Raw genomic sequence first — 25,469 nt, forward strand, 5'->3', positions numbered from 1 at the left:
CCAGCCCTGCGCCCGCCCGCTCCGTGACCGTGTCCGTCCGTCGGTCCTCCCGCAGTGCCCCTTCCTGGACGACTCCATCCTGGCCCTCCACAAGAAGATTAAGAACGACGCGGTGGAGTTCCCGGACCAGTAAGTGCCCGGCGGCGGCCTCCTGTCCGGTCTCGGGCCGATGATCCCGCCGCCCTCCCGGCGCTGGGCAGACGGCGCTGGCCGGCGGCGCGGGGAGGGACGGTGGGGGTCCCGCCGGCTCCCCCCGCCAGTCGCCGCCTGGGGGATCGGGGCCGTGGGCCGAGGCGGGGGGCTCCGGGTGGGTATTCTGAGCAGGGGGAGCGGAGGGGCATCTGGGCCTCACAGACGGGGGCACCGAGGCAGGCTGTGCCGAGGCCACGGAGGGGGCCCCCTCCTCCTCCTCCTCCTCCCTCGCCCCTCGTCCTCAGGGCCGGGCCGACCCTCTCCCTCCTCAAAGGGACCCCCTGTGGCGGTCTCAAGGGGCCCCCGGGCACCTGGGACCGGCGGGCGGGCGAGGCGGGCCCCCCCCCCCCCGGGCCGCCCACAGGCTGGGCCCCCTTCCCCGCCACGGGCCGGGCTCTCCCCCCACCCACCCTTTGACTATATTTTGGATTCCACTGATTTTTGCCATGGCGACGCCCTGAGGCCCAAACGCGCTCGCCCACACGCGCGCACGCGTTCCCCCCTTCCGCACGACTGTTTACCCTATGCCCATGGCAACTCGCCCTCGTATACGTGATATCAGCACAGTACTTGCCGGGCGCCAAGCCCTCGGGCGGGACCGAGACTAATTGGACCGGCTCCCCCCCTCCGCCCACCGACCTCAAAGCTCTTTAGGGACAACGGGGGTCTGATCCTCCACCCACCCCCATTACGGAGGAAGAAACTGAGGTCCAGAGAGGACGTCCGGAGGGGTCTCCCGGCCCCGACCCGGGGCTCCTTCCCGTGGGCCGCCCCAGTGGGCGGAGGAGGCCGCTCCTGTCGTTCCCGGGGCAGCCCTGGGGCCCGGGAGACCCGGGGGCTCGGGGAAGGGCACTGCCCGCAACCAGCGAGCTCCGGGAGTGCGGATGGCTCCGTGCGAACCCTCCCTATTAATAATAATGTTGGTATCTGTTCAGCGCTTACTATGTGCAGAGCACTGTTCTAAGTGCTGGGGGAGAGACAGGGTCGTCAGCGTGGCTCAGTGGAAAGAGCCCGGGCTTCGGAGTCAGAGGTCATGGGTCCGACTCCCGGCTCTGCCGCTTGTCAGCTGTGTGACTGTGGGCATGTCACTTAACCTCTCTGTGCCTCAGTTCCCTCATCTGTAAAATGAGGATTAAAAGTGTGTGAGCCCCACGTGGGACAACCTGATTACCCTGCATCTCCCCCAGCCCGTAGAAAATGCTCGGCACCTAGTAAGCGTTTAACAAATACCAACATTATTATTATTATCAGGTTGTCCCACGTGAGGTTCACAGTTAATCTCCATTTTAGAGATGAGGTAAAGCAAGCGTCTAAATGTTGATGCTATTTCTTAAGCGCTTACCATGTGCAGAGCACTGTTTTAAGCACGGGGGGTGGCCGATACAAGGCGATCGGGATGCGGGGCTCCCAGTCTTCATCCCCGTTTTCCCGATGAGGTCACCGAGGCCCAGAGAAGTGAGGTGACTTGCCCACGGTCAAACGGCTGACAGGCGGCGGAGCCGGGATTAGAACCCGTGACCTCTGACCCCCCCAGCCCGGGCCCTTGCCGCTGAGCCACGCTGCTTCTCGTGGCTCAGATACAAGATAATTGGGTGGGACGCAATCCCCGCCCCACATGGGGCTCATAGTCTTCATCCCCGTTCTACCGATGAGGGAACTGAGGCACAGAGAAGTGAAGTGACTCGCTTAAGATCACACAGGAGATGAGTGGCAGAGCCAGGATTAGAACTCAGGTCCTTCTGGCCCCCGGGCCCGTGCTCTATCCACTAGGCCACGCTGCTTCTCCGGTATTCCCGTGGTCGGTAAATGGGCATGAGACCCTGAGCCTCGGTTCTCTTTCCCTCCCACGCCCCACCGGAAGCCCTCGCAGCATGCTCGCCGAGCTGGTCGGGCCTCTAGACTATCAGTGATCATTACTATTTACTGGACATCTGCTGTGTGCAGAGCACTGTGCCGGATGCCTACTCCGTGCACCTGCTGTGCGCGTGCATGCCTGACTATTTTTGTTTTGCCATCTGTCTCCCCCTTTGAGACTGTGAGCCCGTCGTCGGGCGGGGATGGTCTCTACCTGTCGCCCAATTGTCCATTCCCAGCGCTTAGTACAGTGCTCTGCACACGGTAAGCGCTCAATAAATACGACCGAATGAACGAACGAACGACCATGCAGTTATCTGGGAATAACAAGCTTTATCAGACATCACCGGGTGCCGGGCACCAAGGATCGGCGCGGAAGGATCCGCCCTTTGAGGCGACGTGAGCCGGGGGACGGGCTCGTTCATTCAGTCGTATTGATTGAGCACTTACCGTGCGCAGGGCGCTGTACTGAACGCTTGGGAGAGTCCGATAGAACAATAAAGAGATACATTCCCTGCCCACAAATGAGTTTGCAGTCTAGACGGGGAGACCGATATTAATAGAAATGCTCATCTGGGTCTTCCCAAGGCCACTGACGAGCGGGGAGCTGAAGGATCTGATCCTGAGGATGTTGGATAAAAACCCCGAAACCAGAATCACCGTTCCCAGTATCAAGGTGAGTGGTCTCCGTGCGTGTGTGCGTGGAACTGCCCCGGTAAACGGCTCCCGGGCCCGTGTGCGTGTGGATGTTTTCTCCCACTTAGACTGTAAGCTTGTTGCGGGCGGGAAGCGTTTCCACCCACTCGGATGTCCCGTGCTCTCCCAAGCGCTTAGAGCAACGCTCTGCGCGCGGTAAGCGGCCCGGTAAATGCCACCGATTGATCGATGGCTTGATTTAGACCCACCCGTGGGTGACCAGGGGCGGAGAGGAGCCCCTGCCCCTGGAGGAGGAGCACTGCAGCCCCGTGGAGGTGACGGAGGAGGAGGTCAAGAACTCCATCAAGCTGATCCCCAGCCTGACGACCGTGGTGAGGCGGGCGGGCGAGGGGGAGCGAGGGGGAGCGGAGGGCGCGCGCCGGGCTCGGAGGAGGCGCCTAGGCCGGGGAAGGCCGAGGGGAAAGCTCACCGGGTCTCCATCTCTACGCGCTGAACCCACGTGGGAGCAGCAGCGTCTGAGGGCAGAAGGGGATGGAGGTCGGTGCACGTGCACGATGCTTGAACGTAAACGTCCGGGCTTTGGTGAAGAGCTGGGTTGGGAACGAGTGCTCACTTTGGGAGAAGCAGCATGGCTCAGTGGAAAGAGCATGGGCTTTGGAGTCAGGGCTCCTGAGTTCGAATGCCGGCTCTGCCACTTGTCGGCTGTGTGACTGTGGGCGAGTCACTTCACTTCTCTGGGCCTCAGTTCCCTCATCTGTAAAATGGGGATGAAGACTGTGAGCCCCACGTGGGACAACCTGATTCCCCTGTGTCTACCCCAGCGCTTAGAACAGTGCTCGGCACATAGTAAGCGCTTGACAAATACCAACATTATTATTATTATGCTCACACGCACACTCCGGCCGGGGGCCAGATTAGGGATCGACCCCACTGCCCCAGCCCCCACCCTCCCTCCGGGCGCCCCTTCCAGGCCCCGGCGCCGCCGGAGAGGGCAGAGCGGCCCCAGAGCGGTCCGTCGGGGTCTTGGTCGGCACGGGAGGGTGAAGCCAGCGACTTTGGGAGTGGTCCCAGGAGTTAGAATAGGCGCTGTGTTTAGAGCACTGTACTAAACGCAGGGAAAGAATAGTCAGGTGAGAATTGGACCGGGTTTCTGAACCCGGGGAGCTTCCCCATCTAATCACCTCGCTCCTCCCCCATAGCCCTCCCCGGTCTCTCCGCCTCCTTGCTCCCTCTCTGGCCCCCGGGCCCCAGCTGTCCGCTCGGAGCTCAGATCGATAGCGGGGGAGGAGGGCTGTGCCCACACCAGCTCCGGGTGCGGGTGCGGGTCCGTTTTCCCCTTGTCGCGACCGCGGGTCGGTGGCCGCGGAGTCGCGTGGGTGCGTGAGATTCGGGGCCCACCGAAGATGCGTCACCCACGCCCGCCCGCCCCTTTCGGCCTCCTCTGTGTGTCTTCCCCAGATCCTGGTGAAGTCCATGCTGAGGAAACGTTCCTTTGGGAATCCGTTTGAAGTCCAGGCCCGACGGGAGGAGCGCTCCATGTCCGCCCCGGGAACCTTATTAACGTAAGGCCAGGCCTGGTGGATAGAGCCCGGGCCTGGGGGGTCAGGAGGAGCTGGGTTCTCATCTCGGCTCTGCTGCTTGTCTGCAGCGTGACCCGGGGCGGGTCACTTCGCTTCTCCGGGCCTCAGTCCCATCGTCTGTGAAATCGGGATGGAGCCTGGGAGCCCCACGGGGGACAGGGACTGTGTCCAACCCCATTAGTTTGTGTCAATCCCAGAATTTAGCTCGGGCTCAGTGGTTCCAGAAAGGGGAGGAGGGTGGGGAGGCGGGAGCTGCCGCTCATCGGGGACAGGCGATCCCTCCAGCGATGGAAAAAATCCTTTCCCATCTGACCGATCCGAGCTCCTCCCCGGCCTCTCTCCCCGCCGGCTCCCATAATCTGAGCGCGGCCGACGCCGGGACATCCTGAGACCCCGGGGATTTCTTCACCTGCCCCCCCCCCCCCCCACTCCCGAGGCCTCCCGGCCGCCTCACGCTCCCAGAGGATCACCTCCGTCCCACAGCGTCATCAGCTGCCACTGCCCCCCCCCCCCCCCCCACTCTGGCCAGTACACTGTACTGGCCTCCTTTTGTGTTCAGAACGCATTCCTGACTGTAATTACTGGCTGGCCTATTAGTCGGCGCCTGCTGTTTGCAGAGCACCGTACTGGGTGGGTATGGGGGGCAAAGCCCTGGTTGGATGCTTACTGGGGGGTAGAGCCCTGAATTGGGCACCGACCGTGTGCAGAGCACTGTACTGCGCATGAACAGTGTGTAGAGCACTGTACTGGCTGCCTACCGAGCGCGGAGGACTGTATGAAATGCTCAGAAACGTTATTAAAATCAACCCCCCTGCGCTCAAGGAGCTTAAACCTGAGGGCTGTGAGAGCGTCGTCCTCTTTGCTCCCTGTGGGCAGGGAATGTGTCTCGTTTATCGTTACACCGAATCCAGTCCTCTGCACACAACGAGCGCTCGATAAATCCCACCGACGATAACACCTCTCCTCTCCCCGGCAGGAAGGAAGCCGGCACGGAGGAGGGCCGGGACTCCGAGCTGCCCGACGTGCACGAAGACGAAACCGTGTCCTGAGCCGTCCCCGCACGCCCCGCGGTGACGCCCGCACCCTCCCCGGCCCCCCGCGCTCCGCCGCCGCTGTCGTCGATGGTTGCGTGACCCTCGCCCGCAGAGGCCCGCCCGCCTCCGCCCGCCGCCGAGAACCGAAGCCCGTCGGCTGCCGGAAGTCGAAGCCCGCCCGGCGCCGACGGGGGAGGGGGCGGCCGGGGGCCGGAGCTCTCCGCCACGGGGCGGAGGTCGCCCCCGGGACCGGGCCACGTCCGACGGTGGGGCTCCGCCACCGGCTACTGACCGCCCGGGGGGGTGGCTGTGCCCGTACGGGGCTCTGCGTCCACCTCGGTGCGTCCGTGTGGGACCGTGCGCGTTGATGTGTGGATTTCTGGTACGCGTGGGTCTCTGGGCGTGTGTGAGTGTATCTCCATGACCCTGTGTGTGCCTGTGAGTGTATGCGGTGTAGGCCCAGGCGTGACGTCGTGCGTCCGCGCACGTGTGCGTTGGGTGTGTTACCGCGGGAGTCTCTATGCAACTGTGTGCGTGTGGGTGTGAGCGTGTTCAACCCGTGCCTCAGTCCATCAGTGCTTAAGCCCGGGCGGGCCCGCCTTGGGCGGCCGAACCCCGGGTCGGGCCGGTGAGGCCGGGGCGGGGGGGGTTTCTGGAGGGCTCCGGCCGGCCGGGAAATCCTCCTGACCGTTCGTGTCTGACCCCGGGGGGACGGCCGGCGGGGACGGGCCCCGCCAGAAGGTGGGGCGGTTCCGGACACGCCCGGCGAGCCCCGAAACCAAAAGCCTCCCCGGCCCCCGCAGGCTCCCCGGGATCCTCCGGTCTGCGGGGAGCCCGGGCAGCCTCTCCCTCGCGCCCGCCCCTCTTCTGTGCTAGCACGGTTATTTGGGGGAGGAAAGAGGAATCTGCACTTCTCCCACCCCCCGCTGCCCGCCTCCCGGCTCGCGCGTGAATTAGGGGAGCCTCGCAGGTAAGTACAGGAGGGTCGGCGGCCCGCCCACGCGTTCACCGACCCGCCTGAGCCGTCAGCGGCCGGCCGCCGCCACCCAACCGCCGCCCGGCGGCCCGCCGGCCGAGGGCCGGGCCCGTGGAGACGTCCGGGGGGCCCGGGCCCCCGGAACAGCCGGAAGGGAAAAGCTCCGGCCCGTGAAACGAGGGGAAGCTTCGCTTTGGAGTGCTCGTCCTTGCTCTCTCCTCAGTGCTCCCAGGGCAGGCCACCGGTCGGGCCTCCAGGTTAGAGAACGGACGACGGCTCAGGCCGCGGAACGCCGGCCCCCCTCCCCGGTCTGCCGGGGAGCCCGGGTTCCCCGATCCCCCACCGGGACGGGGCTACGAAGAGGGGCCGAGCGAGACCCTCCGGGGAGGAAGGGGGCCGCCTCCCCGGGAAGCTCTTTCTGGAGAGAGGCGGCCCTGACGAGCGGGCGCGAGGCCGCCGCCTCCTTGGCTGGTCCTAACGTGGCCTTGGAGGGGGAGCAGGAGGAGGACTGGAGGAAAGGAAGGAGGGAGGGAGGGAGGGAGGGCAGAGAAGTGGCTGAAGATGGAGCTCGGGACCCTCCGCGATTTTCCCCCACGTATACGTCTCGACCCTTCCCTCCCCGCCCCCTCCGCCGTGCTTTAGGGAGATGGTCCCGGTGACCCCAGCCCTCAACAAATCCTCTCCGAGCCGGGGGGGGGGTGAGGAACTGGGAAGCCACCCTACTCCTCCCCCCCACCCCCCCAGTCCACGGAAGAGCCAGCCCTCAGTTGCGATTTACCTGTGACTGGATCGTCCGGGCTGCCGGCCTCTCCTCCCCCGGGGTCCTGCTTGCTAGCCCCCCACCCTGGGCAACAGAGGAGAGAGGGCCGGGCATTTTGGCGCATGAAGCCCCCCCGCGTCTCCCTGCCGTGACGTGGCCGCGCCCTGCCGGCCGGCCGCCCCCCCCCCCACCAAGAGGGGCGCCCCGAAGCCTCGGCATCCCTCCCCGTTGGCCCCCCACAGAAGTCTTCCAAGATGGACCCCAAAAGGTGGGGATTAGAGAGGTTCTGTCCCGTCTTGTCACTGGCAACGGTCAGGCAGACGCGGGCACGCGTGCCCACGCACACCCCCACATCCTCGACTTGGGGCAGGGCGGAGCAGGCACACGACCCGTCGGCGCCTCTGCCCTCGGTTGTTCGGGAAAGGCTTTCCAGCGGCCGCCCCCGCCCCGGCCCCTCTGCCCATCGTGTATCGGCGATCCCGTGTCGGCGGCCGCCCGCGGCCCCCGGCGGGGCGGCCTCCCGGTTGGATTCCGCGGCCCCTCCAGCATGCTGCGAATGCCCCCCTCGCCCCCGGCCCCCCCAGGCCACGGTGACCCTGGACCTGTAAATATGTACCATGAAGAGAGAGACTATTTTTTGCATGCTTTTTGTATTGTAGAACTGAAAGGGGAAATGTCAATAAAAAGCCCGTCGGAGGTTCAGACCGAACGGCCGGGCCCCCGCGTGATTTGTCCGAGGAGTCGCCCCGTGGGCCCCCGGCCCCCCTCGCCCGCCCCGGGGGCGCTGCCGGCTACCCGGGCCGGTGCAGGAGCCGGATAGAAAGCAGGTAAGCAGAGGGGCTTCTGCCCCATTAAAAGCCCAGAGAGGCCCAGGGAGGCAGCGTGGACGTTTGGAAGAAGCACGGGGCCGGGTTCTAACCTTGACCCCGCCACATGTCTGCTCTGTGAGCTTGGGCAAGTCACTTCACTTCTTTGTGCCTCAGTTCCCTCCTCTGTCAAATTAGGATTACGATTGTGAGCGCTGGGTGGGACGGGGACCGTGTCTAATCCCATTATCTTGTACTCAGTACAGTGCCTGGCACACAGCGCTTAAATACCAGAGTTATTACTATGCTCTGTGCCTCAGTTCCCTCACCTACAAAATGGGGATTCGATACCTGTTCTCCTTCCCCATGTTCATTCAATAGTATTTATTGAGCGCTTGCTATGTGTAGAGCACTGTACTAAGCGCTTGGAATGGACAAATCGGTAACAGATAGAGACGGTCCCTGCCCTCTGACGGGCTTACGGTCTAATCGGGGGAGACGGACAGACGAGAACGATAGCGATAAATGGAATCAAGAGCGATAAATATGTGGGACCTGATTATCACGTTTACCCCGCTGCTCAGTACAGTGCTTGGCACACAGTAAGCGTTTAACAAATGCCCTGATATTACTCTTATTATTACTAGCGGTAATAGCGTGGCTCGGTGGAAAGAGCCCGGGTTTAGGAGTCAAGAGGTCACGGGTTCTAATCCCCGCACCGCCACCTGTCAGCTGGGTGACTTTGGGCAAGTCACTTCACTTCTCAGTGCCTCAGTTCCCTCATCCTCCAAATGGGGATTCAGACCGCGAGCCTCACGTGGGACAACCCGATGACCCCGTACCTCCCTCAGCGCTTAGAACAGTGCTCGGCACATAGTAAGCGCTTAACAAATACCAACATTATTATTATTAATAATTACTGTTGGTAAAAATAAAACGGGAGGACGAGCCCTGCTCCTCCTCTCTTTCAGAACGGGACAGGGGTCATGATGAGCACCGAATATCAACCGATCGCTACTATTTCCCGAGCGTCTAGCGTGGTCCAACCCCCGGAGTGAGCGAGTGCGGGGGAAGAGGCCAGTGGTTAAGATACACGATCCCCGGCCTCGACGGGTCTCCCGTCTAGCAGGGGAGGCGGGCGCCGAGAGCTAAAACGGCTTCCAGGTGGGAGGGAGGGGTCCCCGGAGACTACGGGTGCACCTGTGGGCTGTTGGTCCCGTTCGTTCCATCGTATTTATCGAGCGCCTGCGTGCGGTGTACTGTACTGAGCGCTTTCCAAGGGGCTTCAGGTGGAAGTCTCCTCCTCCTCCCTGGCAGAGAGTCCCTCGTCCCCAGTGGGCAGACTGGCAGACGACAGGGCGCTCCGGACGAATCCGGAGCCGGGCGGGCGGTGAGGACGAGGGGATAGAAAGACGGGCCGCTTGCAGAGGCCTGGCGTCCGCGCCCGCCCCCCCCCGCGTCGTCCTCCCCCGAATTACACCAAGTCTCCTCCATCTGCCGCCGACACAGGGGGGATAATGACATCTAATGGAGAGAAATCTAATAGCCGGAGAAGGCCCGGGTCACAACTCGGGAGCAGCCAAGCGTGGGGGACGGGGAAAATGTTTGGGGCTCCGGACCGGTGGCAGAGAGGGAGGGAGAAGGAACTTCGGGGCAGCCAGCGGTGGGGAGGAAGAAGCAGAAAAGGGGCCGAGGGCGCAGCCTCCCCCCGTCCCTCGGAGAGGGTCCGGGGCCAGCAGCCCGGCGGGGCTGGATGGGCCCCGAGCCGGGGCAGACTTTGAACGGTGGGTCACGGAGGGTGAACCTGCCTGGAAACAAAACCAAGCCTTGGGCTTGGAGAAAAAAAGAACGGATTTGGCTTTTTCACCCAAAGGATGGGTCTGTCCCACCAGAGGGTAACCGTTCCGGGCAGGGAAGCGGCCGGCGTCACCGAGCTCTGGCCCCCTCCGTTGATCCCGGGGCCCTTCGGGAGGGGGAGAGCCCGCGCTCTGGGGGAGCCGGCTGCGGAGGGGGACGGCTCCCGCGTCGGGGCCGGGGGCGCTTAATGTCATCGCGCCCACGCGCGCGCTCGGTTCAGCGCTCTGCCCCTCCCGGCGGAATCGAAGGAGCTAAAGGCGAAGGGGTCTCGTTGGGTTTTCAAACCCCTATAGCTGGTGACACACACGGCACCCGGCGATCGAGGCTAACTGGGTTTTCAGTCAAAGTTTAACACCCAGCACCTCCACCTCCAAGGCTGTGCGGTCCAGGAGGGAGAGCCCGCGGGTTGGGACTCGGGATCCCCGGGTGCTCATCCCCGTTCGGCCACGGACCCGCCGCCTGACCTCGGACGAGTCGTTTAACCCCTCCGGGCCTCGGTTTTTTCATCTACGAAATGGGGCGGGTGAGACTGCGAAACCTCTGGAGGAGGGAGAAGGTGCTATGACCAGATTAGGCCGAATCCACCCAAAGACGCGGCACAGAATAAGCACTAGATAAACACGATTACCGTTATTATTATTAATAATAAGGCTGCAGTTCACAACTCAAAAATGAACCTATCTTCCCACACTTTAGCTTCTTCCGTGAGCCAGCCTACAAAGAATAACCGGGGGGGGGGTAGAGGAAAAATCTTTGCAAAACTCAATCAAACACCTACCGCTCGGGTTCCCGGCAAAGCCCCGGGAGGAGGCCGAGGCCGAAGGATCCGGAGCCGGTAGGTGCGGCGTGATTTGGCGGGTGGGCCCGGGAGGTTTTGCCTTCTCCTGATTCGTCTCCGTGGGAAAAGAAAACTGGATCTCCGTGGGAGACCCTCGGTCCATCTTCCCCTCCGACCCCCCGGCGTGGACCCGAGAGCCCTCTCCGTCGGCGGCCCCGCCGGGAGCTTTCCTGCACCGTGCTCCGAGCCTTTTCCCGCGTCTCCCGCCCGCCTGCCCTCCCCCGCCCCGGGATTCGGCCAGCCGTCCGCCCCAGCCCGTGACCCGAGGGGGCGGGCAGCCCCCATCACTCCGGACTTGAGCACGGCCAGCAGGTCAGAATTCGAACGGGAAAGGACTTCCTCGCGGGAGAAACCCACGCCCTCTCGCCCACCGGCCCCCGAGGGCCGGGTGAGGCGAAGGCCCAGCCGGGGGAGGGAGGGAGGGAAGGGCCGGGGGCTGGCACGTTAGGACAGGTGGAGCCTCCGGCCCTTCCTCTCCACATCCCCGACGACGGCCCGGAGCCTGTCGGAGCTGCGGATGAGGAAGGCCAGGCTCTCCCGGGGGTCCCCGCTGCCGTGCTCCCGCCAGGCGTTCTCCAGCCCGTCGAACCAGCGCAGCGTCTTCTCCAGCTCGGCCCGGGCCGCCCGCTGCTCCTCCAGCTCGGCCAGGAGGGCCCGGCCGGCGCGCACCTCGGCCTCGTACCGGCCCCGCAGCCGGTCGGCCTCCTCCCGGAGCCGCGCCAGCTCCTCCGGGCCGCGCGGGTGGCGTGCGTGGCTCCGGTCTTCGGGGAGCAGGACGTGGTCGGGGACGCGGAGCACGAGCTGCAGCAGCACCGTCTCCATGGTGCCGAACAGGCCGTCGAAGCGCTCCTTGAGGAAGCGCAGGAACTTCTCCGTGCCCTTGCGGATCTGGACCGGGCTGACCCCGCTGCCGGGCGCGGCCTCCAGCCGCTTCAGGATGACCCTCTCCACGGTCAGCATCACCTCGAACAGGTAATCCTGGAAGGCGACGTAGATGCGCAGCAGGCACGTCTGGGGCGTGAAGCCGAAGAACTGCGCCTCGTAGGTCATCGGGTTGACGGACATCTCGGCGGCCGGGACGCCGCCGGGAGGCTAGGGGGGGATCGAGACGGGAAACCGGTGAGGAGGGCGAACTCGGGCCGGGGAGGGAGGCGACAGCGACGATGACGGTAATGACCACGGTGATAATGACGGTGTTCGTCCAGCGCTCGTCGGTAGCCAAGCGTTCCTCGGGAGCGCTGGGTCTGACACGGTCCCGGAATCCCGGGGGACTCCCGGCGGGGGGGGGGACGGGGGGGGGGGGCACGAAGAATCTGTATTTCACCCTCGATGAGGAAACTGCGGCACGGAGAAGTTTGTTTTTATCCTGCGGTATCTGTTAAGTCTTACTACGTGCCGGGCACGGTACTGAGCGCTGGAGTGAGGCGGAGGCTCCTGCCTAAGGTCGCACAGCAGGCGAGTGGCGGGAAGCGGCACGGATAAAGAACGGGCCTGGGAGCCACGGGACCTGGGTTTCAATCCCTGCCCCGCCGCCTGCCCGCGGGGTGACTTTAGGGAAGCAGCGTGGCTCAGCGGAAAGAGTCCGGGCTTGGGAGTCAGAGGTCACGGGTTCGAATCCCGGCTCTGCCCCTTGTCGGCCGGGGGACCGTGGGCCAGTCACTTCACTTCTCCGGGCCTCAGTTCCCTCATCTGTAAAATGGGGATTAAGACCGGGAGCCTCCCGTGGGACCACCTGATGACCCCGTATCTCCCCCGGCGCTCAGAACAGTGCTCTGCACATAGTAAGCGCTTAACAAATACCAACGTTATTATTATTAACCTCGCCTACTCGATCTACCACATAATCCCGTCGGTTCCGCCTTCACCACGTCGCGAAAAATCCGGCTTTTCCTCTCCGACCAGCCACGTGCTTAACCCTATCCCGCCTCAGTCCCTACTTCACTCTGCTCCCCGAATCCTTTTTCTACCAAAACATCCCATTCCTCCAGAACCTCCGGCGGTGGCCCATTCGCCTCCGCATCACGAAGTCCCTTCTCTTTTCCCGCTCCCTTCTGCATCACCCCGACTTGCTCTTCATTCACCGCCCCTGCCCCCCGGCCCTTATGTCCGTAGCTGTAATTTATTTCTATTAATATCCATCTCTCCCTCTAGACCGTGAGCCCGCCGCGGGCAGGGGATCTGTTCTATCGTTGTGCCGGACTCTTCCGAACACCGCACGCAGGAGCACTCGATAAATAACGACCGATTCCCTGGGCCTCCGTCTCCTCGACCGCAAGATGGGGAGGCAATACCTGTTCTCCCTCCTCCGTCAGAAGGGGAGTCTCCTTGATTAACCTGTATCTACCCTGGCGGTACGAACGGCGTCGCTCACACAGTAAGCGCTTAGCGGAGACCGTCCCCTGCCTCTCTCCACTAGGCCACCCAGCTTCTCCCGAGGAGCGCAGCGCGCGCGCGCGCGGATAAAGGCGGGGAAGCCTGTTTTTACGGTGACTCTCGGGCACTTTCCCTCTGGCTCTCCGACCAAATGGCTGTGTGTCCCTGGGAGGGTCACCTCGCCTCTCTGTGCCCATTTCCTGCCCGCCTAAGGGTCTCGGTCAGTGGGCAAAAGCCGGGAGTCAGCGGGGCGTAGGACTACCTGCCCCAGGAGGCAGCGGCCCCGCCGTCGGCCGCCGTCAGGGGCTCGGCCGACGGTATTTATTGGACGCTTACTATGTACAGAGCACGATACGCAGCGCTTGGGAGAATGTAGTACAGCGGAACTGGTGGACACGTTCCCTGCAATGAGCTTACATAATAATAGGATAATAATAATAATAATAACGATGTTAGGGAAGCAGCGTGGCTCAGTGGAAAGAGCCTGGGCTTCGGAGTCAGAGGTCATGAGTTCGACTCCCGGCTCTGCCGCTTGTCAGCTGTGTGACTGGGGGGCAAGTCACTTCACTTCTCGGTGCCTCGGTTCCCTCATCTGTAAAATGGGGATTAACTGTGAGCCTCACGTGGGACGACCTGATTACCTCGTATCTTCCCCAGCGCTTAGAACAGTGCTTGGCACAGAGGAAGCGCTTAACAAATACCAACATTATAATAATAATAATAATGATGATGGCATTTGTTAAGCACTTACTACGTGCCAAGCACAGTTCTAATAATAATAATGATAATGTTGGTATTTGTTAAGCGCTTACTAGGTGCAGAGCACCGTTCTAAGCGCTGGGGGAGATACAGGGTCATCGGGTGGTCCCACGTGAGGCTCACCGTCTTCATCCCCATTTTCCAGATGAGGGAACTGAGGCCCAGGGAAGTGAAGTGACTCGTCCACCGTCACGCAGCTGCCAAGTGGCAGAGCCGGGAGTCGAACCCACGACCTCTGAATCCCCAGCCCGGCCTCTTGCCACTGAGCCACGCTGCGTCTAAGTGCTGTGGGGGGGGGGATAAAGGGTCAGCGGGTTATCCGTCCATCCATTCATTCAATCGTATTTATTGAGCGCTTCCTCTGTGCAGAGCACTGGACTAAGCGCTCGGACTGGACAGTTCGGCAACAGAGAGAGACAATCCCTGCCCTCTGACGGGCTCACAGTCTAATCGGGGAAGACAGCCAAAAACAAACGAATAAAACCCAACGTTCTTATTAATAAGTAATTAATTAGGATACAACACTTAATTATGATCATATTATAACTAATAACAACACCGTTGGTATTTGTTAAGCGCTTACTCAGCGTGGCTCGGTGGCAACAGCCCGGGCCTGGGAGTCCGAGGTCATGGGTTCGAATCCCGCCTCTGCCACTTGGCAGCTTTGGGCAAGTCACTTCACTTCTCCGGGCCTCAGTGACCTCATCTGTCAAATGGGGCTGAAGCCTGGGAGCCCCACGTGGGGGCCACCTGATGACCCTGTCTCTCCCCCAGCGCTTAGAACAGCGCTCTGCACCTAGCAAGCGCTTAACCAATACCAACATTATTATTATTACCGTTCTAAGAGCTGGGGGAGATACAGGAGATGATTATTATCTCATTCATATATTATTTCTATTATTATATTATCATCCGTCTGGAAGCGTGCGCGTCCTTACCGTCCAGGCGACGCCGAAGCCTCGGCCCCCGGTCCGGGTAACGGCCCCGGCGGGGGGAGGGGGACGGGGCTCCCGGCTCCGTCCAATGAGGAGCGCCGCCCCCGCCGGCGGACCAATCGGCGACGGCGCCTCCCCTCTAGGCCCGCCTCCCTTTCAACGCCGGGCAGAGCGGGCCGGGAGCCGGCGGGGGATTGGCCGGCGCCGGCGGCCCGGGCGCGGCGATTGGCTCACCTCCCGGCGGCGCCCCATTGGCTGCCCCGCCGCAGCGTCGGCGTCGCCCATTGGCCGCGGCCGGGGGGGGTCGCCGGCGCTGATTGGGCGCGGCCGGGAGCGGGGAGGGAAGGGGGGGGAAGATGGGCAGGGCGGAAGGGGAAGGGCGAAGATGGCGTACCACAGTCTGAGGCTCGAGTACCTGCAGATCCCCCCCGTCAGCCGCGCCTACACCACCGCCTGCGTCCTCACCACGGCCGCCGTGGTAAGGGGCCGCCCGCCCCGACCAGGCCCGACCCCCCGCCCTGAGGGAGGACCGGCTTGGCCATCCCGAAAAGCATGCCGGGAGCCCACCCCGAAAAGCATGCCGGGAGCCACCCCGGCCCTGCCTTCTCACCTTCCCCTCCCCCCCCCCCACCCTATCGGTCGACGCTTCCCTCATTATTATTATTATATCGCGATACGGGAAGCGCCTCCCGCGGGCCCAGCGTGGTCCTCAGCGCTTAGCACAGCGCGCCGCCCCCCGGGAAACCCCCGGGGGGCTCACGGTCTAAATCCCCAGATGAGGGAACCGAGGCGCGGAGAAGTAAGGGGATCTGTCCGGAGTCACCCAGCTGAGAAGCAGCGTGGCTCAGTGGCAAGAGCCCGGGCTCGGGAGTCGGAGGTCATGGGTTCGAACCCCGGCTCGGCCGCGCGTCGGCTGGGGGACTGGGGGCGAGTCACTTCACTTCTCTGGGCCTCAGTGACCGCATCTGGAAAGTGGGGATGAAGACCGGGAGCCCCACGTGGGACAACCTCATTCGCCTCTCTCTCCCCCAGCGCTTAGAACAGTGCTCTGCACATAGTAAGCGCTTAACAAATACCAACATTATTATTATTATTATTATTAAGTGGCGGAGTCGGGATTAGAACCCACGACCTCGGACTCCCAAGCGCCAGGGGAGAGAGAATAATGATAACGTCGGGGGGCGGGAAGCGCCTGCCATGGGCAGAGCACCGTTCGAAGCGCTGGGGGAGAGGCGGGGTCATCAGGTGGTCCCACGTGAGGCTCCCCCGTCTGAATCCCCATTTGACAGATGAGGTCACTGAGGCCCAGCGAAGCGACTTGCCCACGGTCACCCAGCCGACGGGGGGGGGGGGGGGCGGGATTCGAACCCGTGACCTTTGACTCCCCAGCCCGGGCGCTCTCCCCCGCGGACTTCATCGGGACCGTGGGGAAGCGGGCCGGGCCGGGGAGTCGGAGGTCGTGGGTTCTAACCCCCGCCCCTTGTCGGCTGGGTGACTTCGGGCCGGTCGCTTCTTGGGTTCGAATCCCGGATCCGCCGCCCGTCGGCTGGGTGACCCTGGGCAAGTCACTTCCCTGGGCCTCAGTGACCCCGTCCGGAAAATGGGGATGAAGACTGGGAGCCCCACGTGGGACCACCTGATGACCCTGTAAATCTGCCCCAGCGCTTAGAACAGTGCTCTGCGCATAGTAAGCGCTTAACAGATACCAACTTTATTATTATTCTCTGGGCCTCAGTGACCTCATCTCTAAAATGGGGTTGAGGACTGTCAGCCCCGTGTGGGACAACCTGATCACCTTGTATTCCCCCCCCCCCCCCCCCCAGCATCCCCATTGTACAGATGAGGGAGCTGAGGCCCAGGCATGTGACCGGCCCAAGGTCACACGGCCGACAAGTGGCAGAGCTGGGATTAATAATGTTGGTATTCGTTAAGCGCTTACTATGTGCAGAGCACTGTTCTAAGCGCTGGGGGAGATACAGGGTCATCAGGTCGTCCCACGTGAGGCTCGCAGTTAATCCCCCTTTTACAGATGAGGTAACTGAGGCACAGAGAAGTTAAGCGACTCGCCCACGGTCACACAGCTGACAAGCGGCAGAGCCGGGAGTCGAACTCATGACCTCTGACTCCGAAGCCCGGGCTCTTTTCCACTGAGCCACGCTGCTTCCCCAACCCACGACCTCCGACTCCCAAGCCCGGGCTCCTGCCACGGAGCCACGCTGCTTACCGGGTGCGGAGCGCTGGACTAAGCGCTCGGGCGGTACGGTTCGGCAACAGAGACGGGCCCTCCCCACCGACGGGCTCACGGTCCGGAAACGGGTCTCGTCTCTGCGCCTCGGTGACCTCATCTGTAAAATGGGGGTTAAGACCGTGAGCCCCACCGGGGACAACCTGATGACCTTGCAGACTAACGATGGTATTCATTAAGCGCTTACTCTGTGCCAAGCGCTGGGGTAGATGCAAGGTCATCAGGTTGTCCCACGTGGGGCTCACGGTCTAAATCCCCATTTGACAGATGAGGGAACTGAGGCACAGAGAAGTCAAGTGATTTGTCCAGAGTCACCCAGCTGACAAGCGGCGGAGTCGGGATTAGAACCCACGCCCTCTGGCTCCCAAGCCCGGGCTCCTGATTGATTGTCCCTCTGGGTTCTGATGGCGCTCTGCCGCCTTGTGCTCTGTGACCTTGGACGAGTCACTTCCCTGGGCCTCAGTTTCCTCATCTGCAAAGTGGGGATTTTAGTGCCTCCCTCCCTCCCCCCCCGCCTCTTTTTTTTAATGGCATCCGTTTCGCGCTTACTGTGTGCTAAATGCTGGGGGTGGGCGAGATGCAAGCCAAGCAGGTTGGCCACGGTCCCCGTCGCACACGGGGCTCTCGGTCTTAATCCCCGTTTTTACAGGCGAGGTGACTGAGGCCCGGTGAAGTGACTTGCCCGGGGTCACACAACAGACGGAGCGGCGGTGCCGGGATTAGAACCCACGGCCTTCTGACTCCTGGGCCTGCGCTCCGGCCCCTTAGGCCCCGCTGCTTCTCTGGGTCTCAGCGTCCTCATCTGTAAAATGGGGATTCGACGCCCGTTCTCCCTCCTCCTCAGACGCGTGCGCCTCAGTACAGTGCTCGGCATAAAACCGGCGTTTAAGAAACTCACCGATGTGGGTCTTGACTGCGGTTGGAGAGGAATGGGGGGAGAGGAAGGAGCAGGGGGTGGAGGATCAGTCAACCGGTAGGAATGATAGTAAGAGTTGAGGTGCAGGCGCTTTCTGTGTGCTCAGCGCTGTACTGACCGCCGGGGTAAATAGATGCAAGACGTCCAGGTCGGGCGCCCACGGTGCGGACACCGCCCCTGCCCCCCGGAGAATTTGCAGGCTAATGGGGGAGTCGGTGTTTCCAAACGGTGGGAGCAAGAGGAAGCGCTGTAGTAAGCGCCCGACGTTGCTCCGGGTTGACCGGCGACCGAGGACGCGTCCGGAAGTAGCCGGGGTTTGGAGAGAGTAGTCGAGGGAGGAGCGGCGGGCGGCCGCCGCTCAAACGCGGGACGTTTATCCGCTGCCGGGCCGTTGTGGAGCGGGGGTGCCGTCCTCGCACGCCCACATCCAGGTTGCCTTCACCACCCCCCCCCCAGACTGTAAGCTCATCGTGGGCAGGGAATGCGTCGGTTTTATTGTCCTGCCGTGCCTTCCCGAGCGTTTAGCGCGGTGCTCTGCGCACCGTAAGTGCTCAGGAAATCCGACCGACGGAACGAAGGCCCCGCCCGCAGCTCCGCGGAGCTGACCGGTCCTTCGCCAGTGGGCCCGGGTCACCGTGGTGACGGCCGGGCTTTTGGCGCGGGTCTTCTGTGTTGCAGCAACTGGAGCTGATCACCCCTTTCCAGCTGTACTTCAATCCCGAATTAATCTTTAAACATTTCCAGGTAAGCGGGGGCGTTTGCGTGGGTCCGTCCGTCCCGGCCGGGCGGATTATCGAAACGATCCCCTCCTTGGCCTGACTCACCCGTGTTTCTGTTTCTTCGGCAGGTCTGGAGGTTGGTCACCAATTTCCTCTTTTTCGGCCCAGTCGGGTTCAATTTCTTATTTAATATGATTTTCCTGTATCCTTTTCCCGGGTGCCCCGGGTCCTTCGCGGATGGAGGGAACGGAAGCGGGTTGAGAAGCAGCGTGGCTCAGTGGAAAGAGCCCGGGCTGGGGAGTCGGAGGTCGTGGGTTCTAATCCCGGCTCCGCCGCTCGTCAGCCGGTTGGCCTTGGGCAAGTCACTTCACTGGGCCTCTCTTACCTCATCTGTAAAATGGGGATGAAGACTGGGAGCCCCACGTGGGACCACCTGATAAACTTGTATCTCCCCCAGCGCTCAAAACAGTGCTTGGCACATAGTGAGCGCTTAACAGATACCATCATCGTCCCCCACAGAGGGCAGAGGTCGGGACTCTCCAGCAAACATGGCACCCGAATCATTGTCGTCGTCGTCATTATCATCATCATTGTATTTAATCACTGACCGTGTGTCAGGCACCGTTCTGAGCCCTGGGGTAGATACAAGAGCCTCACGTGGGACAACCTGTTGACCCTGTATCTACCCCAGCGCTTAGAACAGTGCTCTGCACGTAGTAAGCGCTTAACAAATGCCAACGTTATTATTATTATTAAGATCATCGGGTCAGACCCAGCCCCTGCACAATAAGAAGCTCGCAGGCTAAAATGGGAAGGGAGAACCCCCTTTTACGTTTGAGGAAACTGAGGCCCAGAGAAGTTGTGATTGGCCCAAGCATTTGGCAGAGCCGGGATTAGAACCCAAGTCCTCTGACTCCCGGGCTCGGGATCTTCCCGCTCGGAGGCCGATGGTCCCCTCACGGGGGGAGAACGTAGGTCCGTCCAGAGCGTATTGGACCGGATTGGAGAATGGGTCGTCAGTTCGGGCGCCCCGTCACGTCGGCTGCCTCGCTTGGTCCCCAGGAAGTCGGGAAAGGCACGTACGGGTGTCGCCGTCTACCGACGAGTCCGCAGCCGGCCGGGGATCTCTGGGACCCGGCTCTCCCGCCTCCCAGCGGCTCCCGGAGGGAGGGGGTGGCGCCCGGGAAGTTTTCCCGGCGGGGCCTGACGGGGAGAGGACAGGACGGGGGCTAAGGAATAGTGAGTGTCCTCTGGGGCCGGAAGCTACCGGGAGAGATCGATGCCGGAACTCGGGGATCACGTGGAGGTGAGAATGAAAAAACACACACCGCACCACACCGCAGCCCTGAAAGTAAGAGAAAGGAAAACGTAAACTGATGCGATTATCGGCTGTGTCTGCTTGGGACGGAGGAAGTGGACGGGAAAAGTGGGGCTCCAAGTGGCTCCTGACCTTGAGGTCACAGATCAGTTGGAAGGGCCCGGGCCTGGCCCTTTCTCGGAAACGGCAACCGGAGCGCCCCGCCCCCCCCCCCCGGGGCTCTGGACACACAACGGGTCTCGAGCCCCGAAGCGACCGGCCCCTCATGGTGGAGCACGGCGGGCCCCCGGTCACCCCGTGGCTCTGGCTAACTCTGATGCGAAGACCTCAAGCCGCGGTGATTTGCAGCCGCCACCCCGGCGGGACCTCCCCCTCACCTCGGTCCGGCCATCGGGGACCGCGGGCGTCAACCCGGTCGAACGGTGGGGCCCAGCGAACGTCGGTTGCCGAAGGGAAAGGAGCTTTACTCGGCGGGTCAGTCCGGCTTCTCGTGCGCGTTGGGGTTTCCCGAGCGCGTCCTTTTTTTTTTTTCTCCTCCCTGACTGAAAGCCTCAGATACCGTTACTGCCGGATGTTGGAAGAAGGCTCTTTCCGGGGCCGGACGGCCGACTTTGTATTTATGTTCCTCTTCGGTGGATTCTTAATGACCGTATCCTTTCGGCGGGGGGGAGAGAGGGATGCCCGAGGGCTCCGCCGTCCTCCATCCGGCCGGGTTTCCCGCGCGGCCGCCGGAAAGCCGAGCCGGTGCCCACCCTAAAGCCCAGCCCCTTTCCTCCGCGCCCCCTTCTCCCCGTCGGTCGCATTGACTGCGCGCAGAGCCCCGGACCCAGCTCTCGGGAGGGCCCCTCAGGGTCAGCAGATGTGCTCCCCACACCCTCTTACGGTCTAGGGGGCGAAACCAAGTCCACGGGATAATCCGAGGGAAGCGTGGGCCGAGGAGACTCCAGATTTCCTCGGGCCCCTCTCCGCTGTTGAGAGGGCTTCCTGAAGCAAAGAGTTGGGAGGGTGGGGGGGGCCTCTCGGTAGCGCAGGGCTATGTCGGGGGAATCAGGTGGTGGGGGACCGGGACCGTGGATCTCGCCTCGGGGTGCGAACTGTCCTGTGCCAGCGCATCCGGGGGCGTCGGCGGGAAGAGTCGGGCCGTTGGAATCCAGTGCTGGCAAAATCGCACGTTCCTCTTCCCAAAGCCAGCACGTCCGCGGGTACCCAGATCGGCGGCAACCGGCGGCCCGGGAAAGCCGGTCCCGCCGGGGCCAACTTCCTTAACTCCTGGCGCCGAGCTCTTCGGTCTGTTCGTGAATTTGGTGTTCCTGGGCCAGGCCTTCACCATCATGCTGGTGTACGTGTGGAGCCGGAGGAACCCCTACGTCCGGATGAACTTCTTCGGGCTGCTCAACTTCCAGGCCCCCTTCCTGCCCTGGGTGCTCATGGGCTTCTCCTTGCTCCTGGGGAACTCCATCATCGTGGACCTCCTAGGTAACCGCTCACGCTCCGGGCCGCCCCCGGGCCCCCTTCCCGGCCGGCGGGGCTCGGCCTCGCCTCCCGAGAGGGCCGCGGGGCCGGGATCCGAGAGGGGCGGGGGACGGGTGTGGGGAGTCCCCCGGGCGTCACGGATCGGGACCCTCGCTCCTCTGCCGTCCGTAGGGATCGCCGTGGGCCACGTCTACTTTTTCCTGGAAGACGTGTTCCCCAATCAGCCCGGGGGAGGACGGATTCTCAGGACTCCTTCTTTCTTGTAAGTGTTGTCGAGCGACGCTAGGGGAAAATGCCCGCAACGAGAAGCCCCCTCCCTGGGGGTGGGGGTGGATACCAGCCGGCCCCCCGGCCCCCCGGCCGCCCTCTCCCTCCCCCCGCCCCAAGAAGAGCAGCGGCGACGGCCGGGAGGACCCCGGGAAGTGGAAATTCAGGTAGGGCCGCGGACAGCCTCGCCGGTCAGGCTGTGAGTCCCTCCAGGTGAATGGGGCCCGTGTGGAAGCGGAGGTGGGAAGAGCGATTTGCCGGGAGGCTGCGTCTTCTCCGTCCTTTCCGCACACGCCCCCGTTGGACCCAGGGGTCCGGGTGGCACTCGGGCAGGCTGGCCCCTTCCCAGGGTGTCGTGTTGGCCAAGAGACTGCCCGGGGGCTAGTTGATAACCACGGCCTCTCTCCCTCTGGTTCTCTCCCTCCTCCCCCCAACCTCAGGAAAGCAATATTTGACACGGCGGATGACGATCCCAACTACAACCCACTCCCCGAAGAGCGGCCCGGGGGCTTCGCGTGGGGGGAAGGCCAGCGCCTCGGGGGCTAACGCGGCAGCGCCCGAAGCCGGCCCCGCTCCCCGGCCGGGACCGAGGCGGGACGTCGTGTGGCCGGGGGGCGGGGGGAGGCGCCTCGGACCCTCCGTTGAGGAAACGCGGACGCTCTCCACGGCTCTCCGGCGTCGGATCCCAGAAGCACTTTATGGACCGGAGCTCGGGTTGGGCCCCGAGGCCTCCTCCCCGGCCGTCGGTCTGCCGGAGCCTCTTGGACAGAGCCGTCCGTCGGCCCCGGGGAAGGGAAGCGGCGAGGCCGAAGAACCAGAGAAGCCAAACTTTGCCCACCGAGGCCGGCCCGGGCACAGGACAACTGGAATTAGACAGGACGCGGAAGGGTTTCTCCCTCCCCGGGCTCTCGGACGACGGCGGGTGCAGAGGTCTTGGAGAGGGCAAAATAAAAACTGAGTATCTCTCTCGCCAGGTGAAAGCCTCTGTGTAGTCCTTTAAAAGAGAAATGAGCTCGGAGCTGCCCAGAAAGTAGCCGCTTGCTCTGTTCCCCCGCAGCCTTTTATCAGAGGAAGATTGGAAACACCGTACTTGGGCCCCACCCTGTCTTATTCCAGCCCGGCGGGCGATCGGCGCTAATCCTTAACGCCGTCCGGGCTGGCGGTGCCGCGTGGCGGGTTCACGTCCGGCAGGCGTAACTCCACGTTTGCCCGCCTAAGGTGTAGCCCTTGAGACGGGTGCCCTTCTAACGGAAAGAACCGTCGTCCGTTTTCTAGTAGCCGGCTTTAAATCACGCAGTGGTGAAAGGCGAGACCCGAAGAAATCGCCATGACGTCCCGGTAGCTTACGGTGTCACCCTCTTTCCGTGCCGTGCGGGGCCGTGGGAGACTCGTTCTCTTGGGCGGGCCCCGGTCGGGCTCACGGAACGCTACAGAAACATTTCCTTGAGCACCTTGGGTCATTCGGGAGTATCTACTGAGCGCTTCCTGAGGGCGAGCGCCGTCCCGAGTGCTCGAGAGAGCACGGCGGAAGACCCACTCCCCGCCTTCTGGGAGCTGACCGTTGTTCAGAAAGGACTGACGCAGGCGGAGTTGGAATCCTCCCACCCGGCGACTTGACGCTCCTCGAAAGAACCCGTTCCGCTCCCACCGGAGCTGGGATTCAGGATTTAAAAACCTGGCCGGCCTCCGCAGCGCGTCTTCGGCAGTGGTCTGCACGTGCCTTACGGTTCAGAGGGGACGGAGTCTGGCTGCCGCATCTCGGTTCGTGCCACCGTAAAGGGTGGGGTAAGAGGGTCTGGGCGCAGAGCTTCGGTTTCCTCAAGCCACGGGCGATGGCGAGGTTGTGGATGTGACCGCCCCGGGGGTCCTGGACGGGGTCTGGGGGGGCCGGTCCTCCTTTCCTCGGCGGGTCTCGCCCTCTTTCGGAGCATGAACCCCTTAAGGGGAACTGGGCCTAACCCTTTTGGGTGGTATCGATTGATTCAATCAATCGTATTTATTGAGCGCTCACTGCGCTTGGGATGGGCAGTCGGGCAACAGATAGAGACAATCCCTGCCCAACAACGGGCTCGCAGTCTAAACCCCACCAAGTGCGCCCACCCCTCCTAGGAGGTGGGCCTGCCTTCCTCGGAGAAGCCGTGCCGAGGTCCCCTTGGGGGCCGCGTTCGTTCATTCGTGGATTCCGTCGCATTTGAGAAGCAGCGGGGCTCAGTGGAAAGAGCCCGGGCTTGGGAGTCAGAGGTCGTGGGTTCTAATCCCGCCACTTGTCAGCTGTGTGACTTTGGGCAACTCATTTCACTTCCCCGGGCCTCAGTTCCCTCATCTGTCAAATGGGGATGAAGACTGTGAGCCCCATGTGGGACAACCTGATCACCTTGTATATTCCTCCCCCGTCCCCGGTGCTTAGAACATAGTATGTGCTTAAGAGATGCCAGCAGTATTATTTATTGAGCGCTCACTGGGTGCAGAGCACTGAACGAAGCGCTGGGAAAGTACAGATTCAGCAGACGGCGGTGGGTCCCCCATGGAGGCGTTCTGCATCCAGAACTCGGCTTGGGGCGTTGGGTCAGCGTTCCCCAGTTCATTCAGTCGTATTTAAAGATAAATAGAATCAATATAGAGTCAGTTCCCCCACAGCGTTGCGGCCTGCCTGGCCTTCCCCCGTGGCTCAGTGGCAAGAGCCCGGGCTTGGGAGTCAGAGGTCATGGGTTCTAATCCCCGCTCCTCCACCTGTCAGCTGGGTGACTTTGGGCAAGTCATTTCACTTCTCTGGGCCTCAGTTCCCTCCTCTGCCAAATGGGGACGAAGACCCTGAGCCCCACGGGGGACAACCTGATCACCTTGCGTCCCCCCCCCCAGCGCTTAGCACGGTGCTTGGCACCTCATAAGCGCTTAACATTCAGTGGTATTTATTGAGCGCTTAAGAGGTGCAGAGCACCGGCCCAAGCGGTTGGGATGGCCAATGGGGGCACAGAGAGAGGCCATCCCTGCGGGCTCCAGTCGGGGGAGACGGAGAAGCAGGGTGGCTCAGTGGAAAGAGCGCGGGCTGGGGAGTCAGAGGTCATGGGTTCAAATCCCGGCTCTGCCCCCTGTCAGCTGTGTGACTGTGGGCAAGTCGCTTCACTTCTCTGGGCCTCAGTCACCTCATCTGTAATAATGTTGGTATTTGTTCAGCACTTCCTATGTGCCGAGCACCGTTCTAAGCGCTGGGGTAGACACAGGGGAGTCAGGTGGTCCCACGTGGGGCTCACAGTCTTCATCCCCATTTTCCAGATGAGGTCACTGAGGTACAGAGAAGTGAAGTGAAATGTAAAATGGGGATGAAGACTGTGAGTCTCACGTGGGACGACCTGATGACCCCGTATCTCCCCCAGCGCTTAGAACAGTGCTCTGCACCTAGTAAGCGCTTAACAAATACCAACATTATCATTATTATTATTATTATTATTATTAAATCCCAACATGAGGCGGAGTCTCTTCCTTGGAGAAGCAACGTGGCTCAATGGAAAAGAGCGTGGGCTTCGGAATCAGAGGTCATGGGTTCGACTCCCGGCTCTGCCACTCGCCAGCTGGGTGACTGTGGGCGAGTCACTTCACTTCTCTGGGCCTCAGTTCCCTCATCTGGAAAATGGGGATTAACCGTGAGCCTCACGTGGGACCACCTGCTGACCCTGTATCTGCCCCAGCGCTTAGAACAGTGCTCTGCACCTAGGAAGCGCTTCACAAACACCACCATTAGTATTGTCCTTCCTTCGGGACTACAACTCCCAGCCTGCTTTGCTCGCCCGGGGCGCGCTGCCTGCCGGGAAGGGGACTCCGGGAGGGGGGGAGGGAGGGGAGGGCGATGAGGTCATCGGCGGCGCCGCGCGGGGTGCGGATGAGGTCATCGGCGCGCGACGGCGGCCCCGCG

The 25,469-nt window shown here is 62.4% G+C and overlaps 3 protein-coding genes across 4 annotated transcripts in view; 2 read left to right on the forward strand and 1 right to left on the reverse strand.

The window, feature by feature from the left end:
* CAMKK1 (calcium/calmodulin dependent protein kinase kinase 1) overlaps positions 1-7,762 on the forward strand; it is a 29,062-nt gene extending 21,300 nt beyond the window's left edge. The window contains exons 15-19 of the mRNA XM_029082465.1: positions 56-129; positions 2,635-2,722; positions 2,946-3,074; positions 4,162-4,265; positions 5,260-7,762. Coding sequence (XP_028938298.1) covers positions 56-129; positions 2,635-2,722; positions 2,946-3,074; positions 4,162-4,265; positions 5,260-5,332 — 468 coding nt within the window. The 3' untranslated portion in view covers positions 5,333-7,762. The remainder of the gene's footprint in view (positions 1-55; positions 130-2,634; positions 2,723-2,945; positions 3,075-4,161; positions 4,266-5,259) is intronic.
* A 2,569-nt stretch (positions 7,763-10,331) lies between these two features.
* On the reverse strand, positions 10,332-14,682 carry MIS12 (MIS12 kinetochore complex component). The gene is made up of 2 exons (XM_003430412.4): positions 14,625-14,682; positions 10,332-11,646 (listed from the first exon to the last, which is right to left on the reverse strand). Exon 2 carries the CDS (start codon positions 11,617-11,619, stop codon positions 10,999-11,001), a length of 621 nt encoding a protein of 206 aa, XP_003430460.2. The 5' UTR covers positions 11,620-11,646; positions 14,625-14,682; the 3' UTR covers positions 10,332-10,998.
* A 278-nt stretch (positions 14,683-14,960) lies between these two features.
* Positions 14,961-22,534, forward strand: DERL2 (derlin 2). Of its 2 annotated transcripts, none has more exons than XM_029082449.2 (7): positions 14,961-15,099; positions 18,461-18,526; positions 18,630-18,703; positions 20,375-20,468; positions 21,100-21,295; positions 21,464-21,554; positions 22,000-22,534. In XM_029082449.2, exons 1-7 carry the CDS (start codon positions 15,007-15,009, stop codon positions 22,103-22,105), a joined length of 720 nt encoding a protein of 239 aa, XP_028938282.1. In that variant the 5' UTR covers positions 14,961-15,006; the 3' UTR covers positions 22,106-22,534. The 2 variants fall into 2 exon arrangements, with proteins under 2 accessions (XP_028938282.1, XP_028938283.1); XM_029082450.2 differs by having other exon boundaries at positions 18,630-18,637; positions 20,369-20,468.
* Positions 22,535-25,469: the final 2,935 nt, after the last annotated feature.

This window comes from Ornithorhynchus anatinus, chromosome 17 (assembly GCF_004115215.2).
Source record: "Ornithorhynchus anatinus isolate Pmale09 chromosome 17, mOrnAna1.pri.v4, whole genome shotgun sequence".
Lineage (NCBI taxonomy): Eukaryota > Metazoa > Chordata > Mammalia > Monotremata > Ornithorhynchidae > Ornithorhynchus > Ornithorhynchus anatinus.